General features: G+C 34.7%; 1 protein-coding gene across 1 annotated transcript; it reads left to right on the top strand.

Moving 5' to 3' along the window:
• The first annotated feature begins 690 nt into the window (after positions 1-690).
• LOC128188764 (transmembrane protein 26-like) lies at positions 691-9,889 on the top strand. The gene is made up of 5 exons (XM_052860017.1): positions 691-885; positions 2,345-2,557; positions 4,293-4,479; positions 7,232-7,441; positions 8,564-9,889. Exons 2-5 carry the CDS (start codon positions 2,367-2,369, stop codon positions 9,152-9,154), a joined length of 1,179 nt encoding a protein of 392 aa, XP_052715977.1. The 5' UTR covers positions 691-885; positions 2,345-2,366; the 3' UTR covers positions 9,155-9,889.
• Positions 9,890-10,165: the final 276 nt, after the last annotated feature.

The following is a 10,165-nucleotide window of genomic DNA, read 5'->3' as shown; positions in this document are numbered from 1 at the left end:
ATATGTAAATAGAAAAAGAATCTATAACCATAAAACCAGTATGTATGAAACCTGGATAATTCATTAAAAATTAAATAATTGATTAACTCTCGGCACAAAACGCGGAATAGGAACAGACGAACAGATGGATAAATAAACAGGCAAATAACACATTTAAACTGCGTCCTAAAACTGTCTTTCTAATTCGAGGTTGCGTTCTTATATAGCATAAAAGTAATACAAGTAATAGGACGTCTAACGTTGTTACTTTTATTAAAGATGGGTGTTTTTCCACCAAAAGCAGACCATGTACTAAATTGAGTGAGGGGGAATGGGGCGGGCGGGGGAGGGGGGGGGGGGGGGCTTGTACTGAAAACAATGTTCAAACAAATAGCTGTGGTAAAAATATCCAACTACGTTCCTTTACTAGGTGGGGTGTCAGGGGGTCATTCTGGGAAAACGGAAAACACAACAGTATGATAAGATAAAGATATATATTTCTGTTTTAAAAATAGTAGTTAATCTCTCATTCAAAGAAGAAAAGAAACACTGGTAGAAAATCTTGCCTCTTAATTCTGGTCAAGGACCGATTTGTTATTTCACGCAGAGATCCATTCCGTTACCCTTATATCAAGAATACACAGCATTACCGAACTGCGCGGAGTGGGTGCGCCTAGCTATCACTAGCTCACAGACAATTGTAATCTGTTACGGACGCGAGATGTAACCTGAACCCTCTTTCAGTGAGTGGTTTCTGTGGAAGGTCCTACCCCTCTTACGCGCACTCCAGTCGATTCCTGCTAATCGATAAGGTATTTCCGATAATTGAATCGAAAGATCTACAATTTGGCAATTCACGTATTTTCGTGTTGGAGCAGATATGAAACGGGACATACACTTTTGTTTGTAAGTGAAATATTTTTTGTGCTGATCTTATATATATTAGAACAAATTTAAAGTAATTGGAGATATTTTTTTAAAAAAAGAACAGAAATGTTTAAACAGATTTTAGTATTTCGTCTGAAATTTCCTAAACCATTGAAATAATGGGTTTTTTTTCCATATATTAATTATCATGCATTGCAAAGTCAATGGAGGAATAAGTCTTAAAAGAATCTGCAAGACTCTGGGAAAATATTTTTGTAAGATTGCATTTTCTATAACAGTAATCCAAAGCCTTATGATATTTAAGAGGTTATATAAAGAAATATTTGTGGGAGCGCGCCGGATTTCGAGACATTACAGCCTAATCCCATCGCAGAAATAGCTTTGATCTTTTGGCTTCAAAATTATTAAAGCAGGTTTCAAAATATTATTTTCAGCCACAGGTTCGTCTTCAAAGTGCATAGTCTATAAGTTATCATGCAAGATACATAAACGCATTTGATATATACTAAACATAAGTCTGCTTCGTCCAACGCAGATTTGGTGAAGAATATACAGTTTTAATTAACTGAAGACATTGAGATGAACTCTAAATTTAAAAATGCATGTTTAATATATTCACATTATAGGAGATTATAAGAAAACCTCTAACCACACAAAAAATACCCAAGTTGAATGGGGGTTTAATTAAGCACATGCTACCACAAAAAACAATTTCCAAAGCTATTCGGAATCTTTGAAGATGAAACTGGAATATCGAACTAAACAATTATAACGGAAATAATCTTTTATTTCATAGGAAGAGAGCTATTTCATGATGCATTAAAAAAATAAACTCTATTGTAGTATTTTGCATATAATTCTTTTTTTATGTGTCGATGAAGCTCTCAACTGAAAATATAATTGATAATTTTTTTTAAAAATATAAATAAGATATACATGTACATGATTGTATTTATTGTGGCTGTTGTTTTAAATGAATATTTTTCAGCCCTTAAAGATTGTCCAATATCTATATATATGAGTAGGGGGGGGGGGGTATTCAAGCCTGGGATATTCAGGCGATAAGGATTTTCATATGTGGGAGTTGGACAGTCTTTATATTTCCCAGTGTTGGATTAATTTATGATTTCCAAAAACCTAAAAAAAAACCTCGCATTAACACTCAGAATGGGTAAAAGCTTCGATAAATTGATTGATAAATTAAGGTTGTGTGAGACACCTCCATGTTGTGACGTACTTCCTTTAAAAAAAAACAATAAAATCAAGTATTAAACTAAAAAATAAATGTTTTAATTCTTTCCCGTAATTGTCACCCAACAACGTAGAGCAATGAATTAGAGCCTTTTGGTCAAATGTTTAAACTTTTAAAATTCTAAACCGGTGAAAGTATGTTGATTATAATGCACTTTTATCCATTTCGACAGGTGTCCCATACCATCTTAATCAATTCTTATTTCATTTTCATTTTTTTTAACAGGAAGATGGAATGAGACGTGAACATGGGCAGTTTTACTGTGGCGCGCGCTATTATTGTCCGGCTTCTTTTTGCCTGTCACGGACTGGTTTCAATATGGCTGCTGTACCAGGTGACGCAAGAGCCTCGCTTCTGGTACCTAGCTGCGTCATTCGGGTTTCTTCTGGTTGAGACCACAGTGACCCTGGTGAGAAAGCAGGGAAAGGAATGGAAGTGGTGAGGATTTTTTTTTATAGGGTATTGAATTGGTCAGCGTCCTTCTTACACCCGAATTTCTCTCTCCATCCTCAAGTTTGGTCATCCCCCTCTACCCCCCCCCCCCCTTTTCGATAAAAGGTACTGAAAACGCTATTTACTTCTTATGGAGTTTAAAGTGAAATATTTGATAATTTTTGACTTATTATAGGACATAATATTAGAAATTCTGTACTTTGAAGCTTTTTTTTTTAATATACATTGTAGATGTAAACTGGGTGCACTTTAAAGTTCAGATACATACATTTCATCTAATAGAAGTCAACATGTTTGACTTAATGGATTTGAACGGATAGAATTTTAGTCATATGGATTGAAAACAAAACATGTAAAAGGATCATTTTGAGCTTAAAGTCCCATAAATTCCGTGTCATAAGTCAAGTTCTCAACCATCTTTAAAATGAACAAAAAACCCCGCAAAAGTGGGAGCACTTTTCACACGCGTTCGATTGGTATGCCAGATCTATAGGCGTTTGGTAGATAAGGTCAACCTTATGAACAGTAGATTAAGATTTCTATCTGCGATAAATCAAAAGTCAAAAAATGGTATAACGAACATTCGATCATAATTATAGATCTGGGCGGTAAGGGGGTTAAGTTTGAGCCTTTATTTAAGGTGAAGACTTCGATATAAGATATAGGAGGTTTACTGAATGAAGAAAGCCTGCCGAGAATCAGTGGTTGACTCTGTTGTGAATTACCTCACATTTTGAATAAAAAGAAGAAGAAAATCGAAAAAGAGCATATTAACTGCAAAGTTAGGATTAATGGCATACGCAATCAATATAATGGGTTTCGTTCCTTGTTGCAACAATAAATGAAATATCTCCTTAGTCTATCGGGGTTAATGATCTCTTATTGGAGAAATTATAGTAATTTCTGCATTTGGAACTCATTTGCTTGGTGGGTGTAAAATGTTTAAGGTACTGGTATAATACCATATCGTTACAGTGACACCTTTAACGGGTTTTGCAAGCAGTAGGTTGAGGCCAATTTGAATGTAATTTCCTCCCTCTAGATATGATGGGCGAAAAAAGGATGAACTCGAAACAATGCACCCTTGCAAGAAAGTTTTGAACAATAAATCACACTTTAATTAGAGGTTTTTTACTACTGACCCGGTGGCGTATTCTCAATTTAAGAGAATTGCAGAAGATGCGTTAAAAAAGACGTTTGCAGAAACGCTCATCTGATCCACGAGTGCCCACAGCCATGTTTGTTATGTATTTAATTCTTTTTGGAATAGATTTATGAGACTGAATAAAACCCCTGTTATTACTGTGTACTGTATAAGTACAAGAGGGTGGAGTTTTTACGCCCCCCCCCCCCAAAAAAAAAAAATAAACCCACACTAATTAAAAGGCGTTGCTCTCCTATGACATCATGATGATGCGATACTTGAAAGGCGAAAACTAATTATTGCAGCCCTTTAGAATCATCCCCATACGCAAACTTTAATCACTGTTTAATCACTGTTGACTCACAACTATTCAATGCAGTGACGAAAGCCCTAAGTCTGACATATATAGTTGTTTACCAAGAACGGACGGAAAAGTCCTGTAAAAAGAAATTAAAATTTTAAAAAAGCATCAGACAATTTTTCATCTTCCTCTTTTTCCATTTCACTACATAGAGATGTCGTCTAATTTTTCATAATTTAATTGTTATTTCATTCCACGTGTATTTTTTTTTACAGGTTTTGTCCAAGTGTTCTGATATATTTAACAATGACGGTTCCCGCCATTTGGTTTTTGGAACTGCACGAGCTGGAAAAACGCATCGACCACCGCCAATCCACTAGCTTCAACCTTAGCAACATGAGTCTGATCGAAATCCATAACGAAACCTTCGACTTGTCCGCACATCTGGGCAGTGTGTTGGGGGTGAGTTTCATTTGCTTAAGTGGCCCTTTCTGCACTTTTAAGACAAGCGTGCATAAGAGATAAAGAGTAAATTAGTCAAACTTATCTTAGCTATGAAAAGAGTGGGTTGCTCTTTAATTATCTTCGTTCCGTTAGAATATTGTTATTAAATATTTAGGTGATATTTGACATCATAGAATACTTGGCTTCGCCCCTGCATTTTGTTTCCCTCATCAACGCGGCATACAAACAACTTTGTAGTTGCATAAAAATATAATTATCTTCAAACGTTTGGGGAATGTTTGATTGAAACTGGCGTACGCTTTTCTCATCACCGACAGATCTAACAGACGTTTGTTTCATTGCTTTAGCATCTTTTCCGTCCATGATGCTATGGTGTTTTGGTTTTTTTGCCCCAAATTTCGCTGTCGTCTGCACGACAAAGTGGTTACGTAACGTTGTTGATTTCAAAATTCCGCGAGAAACAAAAGTTCGGTGTAAGTTTCCTTTGATCATAATGGTTAAGCTTTTGAATAGGTATTTTGACAAACTAAAATTATAGTTGTGTTTTCTAGGTGGAGATGCACAAGATTAGCAAAAGTGTACTTATCTAGAATGAAGCGTCCATATCACATGATTCGATGTATCGGCTGCTAACAACTGACGTGGTCTCATAATAAGATAAACATCTTTTCTCTTTGAAAATAAAAATATCGACCATCAAAATACCTCTTTTTAAGCATAATGTGCATTAACATCGACCTGTCTTTTTAGTGATTCAAGAATTCAACTAGAGTAGGTCATGGTCAGAATTGTTATAAACTTATGAAATTAAAATTAGTATTTGAACCCGCTCTTGTTCGACTTATCTATGATTTAAGCTAATATCTTGAAGGTATCAACATTTAAACAGAAGAACACATATTTTTTTTCATTTTTTATATAATTATATTGTAAAAAAAAAATGTACAGTACACTGTTTAATGATAGCTTTTAAGAATTAGTAATTTCAAAATAATTTCTCAAATATTTCTAGAACCTAAAGAATAAATGAATGGTATATTTTTGGGGTGTTGAATACAAGATTTTGTGCATTTTTTAAATTTTATATTTCAATTTGATTAAGTGCGTTACACTTCGCTCTCAGGGTATCAAATAATAGTATATAACGGTCCATACTGTCTGTCTGTGTCTAAAAAAATAACCAATAATTTTTTTAAATAGTTTTTTAAACACGTACCTATTATATAATATCTTCAATTGATGGAATGTAAAATGAATACAAAAATATTGCGTAATGTTCATCATGAAATTAATTCAAGACTAGGTTGAAAAGAAACTAATGTTTTGTACTAATTAAAGTTGCACTAGTTAACAAGTTGCCGGTATTACAGTATCGAGTACCTTTAACTACTCCTTTGATATCATTTTTCGCTCTTACGACTTTTCCATTAAAAAAATTATTCCCAAATTGTGTAAAAATTTCCTATGCCGTGGGATTTTGTTAGCAGTCGACCGCTTAAAAACTTTACCAAGTATTCCTTAAAGCTGATAGGGAATGGGGGTACAAATTGAACAACTGAAAACATCGGATTTTTTTCTTTTTTTACAAAAAAAAACGAAACTGCTATTTTCAAGTTCTCCCCCACTTTTTGGGTTTTTTTTTTTTTTTTTAATTAAAAACCCTGAAATATCCTTGGAATAAATGACTGCACCTCCAACGTTTTTGATATCGATTTGCAAGATTTTTTTAATTTGGCTGCAGCATTTGTTTTTCCCTTTCTTTAATTTTATTGTTCCAATGCACGTGCTCATCGTGTCAGTTTCGCATGTGGTACCTGTTTTTGTTCCGTTTTTTTAAAATTATAATGAAAGCAGTATTGAAGAGTCATCACCAATTCAAACCCAAAAATTTTCAGATAAATAAATTAATCACTGTTCAGGTGATGCACGGTTTTCAACCCTTATAGCATTGAGATTTCACTGAAAAACCCCATCACTTTTTTTTCTTTCGCTGCAGTAGTGCTGAGATAGCAATTACCTCCTTCTTAACAACAACACATTTCGTAGATAAGTTCTCCATGATAAAACATATTTATATTAACACGTCTTATCAGAGATGTTATAGGTATTGCCGCTGTTTTATTGGAATTTTGATTTGTAAATCATGAAATGTACTTAGAAAGGTCACGGCCTTAGAGATAGGATCCACCATTTTGACGTTTCTCGTCTGCTAATTGAGGGTGCGTTCTATCTATACGATTATTATTTTTAAAATGCCAGGTTCAATAAAAGAGCGGTCATGTTCTTATTCAAATTCCATGTATTCTTTTCATTTTATCTCGATGAAATCTTGTTAAAGTTCGTGAAATGACATTGACTCCAAAAATAATAGAATCGTTAGAAATCTTGAAATTCTTCTAATTTCTACAATTATTTTGCATTAATGGCCAACATCTATGAAAGTATATGTAAATGGAATTTCATAATTCCGAACGAAAAAATTATGAGATGTTTGTGGAATGATTTAAAAGGGGAAAGGAAAGAGGGCTGCGAAACTGCAGGATACTAGTATGTATGTTGTATAGGTAGAAATGTCCAATCATTAACAAAGATCATTTTTACATTGGAATGAAATCCGAATGAGGGGGGTGTCAATTTGAATCTATAATCCATTTTCCCCACCAATTTTCTCCTTAATTGTCTGGACTTTAATTCTTTCTGTCCATTATTAACAATATAATTATCCACAACAGCGCCTCTTCTTTCTCAGGTTAAATTTGAGATTCGATTACCGATCAATTTGAGTCCGGATGAGTGGATCCGCACCCTGGAACAACTGCTGCTGCTGTTACTCATTCTGGGTCGATGGATGTTGCCGAAAGGGAAACTGACACACGACCAGTTGTCGCAGTTACTGCTGGTCTATATAGGAACGGCCGCAGACATCGTGGAATTCTTCGAGGCCTTTAAAGAAGACGAGGTATAAATATCAAATTTCCTCTTATAATCGATAGTTAATTATCAATTTTCTCACGACGTCCATATGTTTGGTCGTTCATAAAAGTTACTGAGTTTCATTGACGCATTCTTAATTTGAATAATATGCATCACATTTTGAACCCACAATACCAGACTTTGAAAAAAAAATCGTTTTCCTGGCCGACTGACAAATAAGTACATACTAAAGACAGTAACATTTCGAACATTCTTCTTTTAAAGGGGCATGGTCACGATTTTGGTCAAATTTTTTTTTTCGATTTTAATATTTACAATGCTTCAGTAAGGCATTTTCAATAGGCAACCAAAATTTGAGTGTCATTTGTTGAGTTATAAGCGAGTTACAGAGCTTACAATTCTTTGTTATGTAAACAAAGCGTTTGTTTACATGTTGAATGTTGAAGTAGAAATTCCAGTTTTAGACCTCAAATAAATGTGTTAATCGTTACGAACTGTTTATTTATGCTTAAAATGAATAAGAAGATAGACAAATCAGCTTGAAAAAGATTTTTTACTGGTATATTGAACCTATGTAAACAAAAACAGGGCAAGAGTCATGTTTACATGACGAACAATTGTGAGCCCTGCATCTTGCTTAAAACTTATCGACTGGCACCGAAATTTCATTTGATCATTAGAAATGCATTCCTAAAGTATTGTAAATAATAATAGCAGAAAAATAAAATTTGACCAAAATCGTGACCATGCCCCTTTAAATTCAGCTGTTTTCATACCTTCCGATATAAAGTTAAGTTTAATACCGAGTCGGTATAGGACAACCAAACAATTTTAAGGTGGCCCAGCTTAACGTGAAATAATTTTATAACTGAATGTATGCCCTCTGGGGTCTAGGAAATGGTATTTAGTTAAAGCAACGAATCATACATTTGAAATTTCTTCAAAATTTTTGCAAAAGTTATTCAACAACAAAATAATTTTAGCGAACAATAATTGTAAGAACAGTTTCACAACTACATGTACATGTACTAATGTATTCATTGCTCTTTATTTATAAAATGAAGGGAATCGAGGGGATTCGAATTGTTGTACATGCTTACCTTTTTTGACAGAAAGTTTAGTTAAATAAATGATTAACGTTTTACAGGTGCGGTTTAACAAAATACTATGCATTTGCATCTTGGGACTGTGGAGCCTCAGTTTGATCCAGTTTACCCTCGTTCTCACTGCAGCACGTGCAAGACGTGACCAATCCGGCCTCGTTACCCGCCACTACAACGTCAAACAGGGGAAACACGGATGCTGCGCAGCAGACGTCTATGGAATACTCATCTCAATCCTTCTTCAAGATTTACCATTCTTGGTTCTGCGGATTTTGTTGATTTTTAAATTCAACGTCCTCAGTTATACGAACATGTTTTTCACCTCCAAGAACACTTTAGTCATACTGTTGTTGTTATATCGACTCGTGGTCGTTTTCTTGGAGCGCCGCTCCGAGGACAGACAGCAAAAGTACAACAATCTAAAGTCGAAATCGGATCATTCCCGACCCGTAATGTCCTCCAAGTATAACGGCCCCGGTATACCTCGTTCTAAACCCTGCAGTGGGAACGTCACAACGGGAGAAAAAGCCAATCTTGTCCAAAGGGACGTATGTTTGGACGTACAACCCTCTCTGTACAAGTTAAATCAAGACAAAATACTGAGCCGAGAGAAAAATTTAGATAGTCGTTTCTGAAGAGGGGATTATACAACATCGTCATTTTCATGAATGTATACAGATCATCGTCGTTAAAAATGTTTAAATAGGGAATAGTTTATTTTTTGTGTCCCGTAGAAATATTACATCGTAATCATGAATATAGCATCTGCCTATTTGCTATGTGTGAAGAGGTTCTATATATGTACGTTACGCATGTCACAAAAAACCTTTCGAAAACTGTTGAAATCAAAAGGAAGGAAAAATGTTGGCAATTGTCACAAAAGAGTTTCATGACAATCACTTGTAAAGGGTAACTGAATACTAGCAACGTGTGTCAATGTGATGTCATATCCGGGAAACAGAAATTCGGAGGGGTCCTCAAATAAAGCAATAGCTCTTTATCAAAATTTGACCCATCGCACAGCAATTAAACTCCCAGTTACAAGGGATCATACAAGAGTATGAGTAACATATTCTAACAAATACGAGGATTGTTCAGCAACAGCAGATTTGCAAAAGAAATGACAACTGGCAATGTGTGATGAAATCCTAAACTGAATCATTGTACAGGAACTGTTGACGTGTAATTATCAATTCAATGTTTTTTCGTTATTTTTCCGAGATATCTATGATAGTACATGTAAATGTAGTACGTCTAGTTTAAAACTGGTTCACTGAGTTACCGTATATACTCGCCTATAAGTCGGATTTTTTGGGAGTAGAAAATTGAGTGAAAAGTGGGGGTCCGACTTATAGGTGAGACATAGTAAACACATTTTTACAAGAGAGAAGTAAGTTATATTTCTTTTTATATAATAAACAGATAAATGCAGTGAACTTAAAAAGAAAATTCAAGCAGTCTGTTTTTCACACCTAAGGTGATAATAGATATAGGGGTCATGTCATCTAAAACAACACAAGCCAACACCCCAGTTTAAGGGGCTAATTACCAACCTAATCAGTCAGTAAGGAAATAAATCACTATCATCAAATTTTCAATCTATTTAAATACCTTTTGAAGCTATTACCAACTTGTAATTAGTGTTA

This window comes from Crassostrea angulata, chromosome 6 (assembly GCF_025612915.1).
Source record: "Crassostrea angulata isolate pt1a10 chromosome 6, ASM2561291v2, whole genome shotgun sequence".
Lineage (NCBI taxonomy): Eukaryota > Metazoa > Mollusca > Bivalvia > Ostreida > Ostreidae > Magallana > Magallana angulata.
This window is presented reverse-complemented; position numbering and strand designations above follow the sequence as displayed.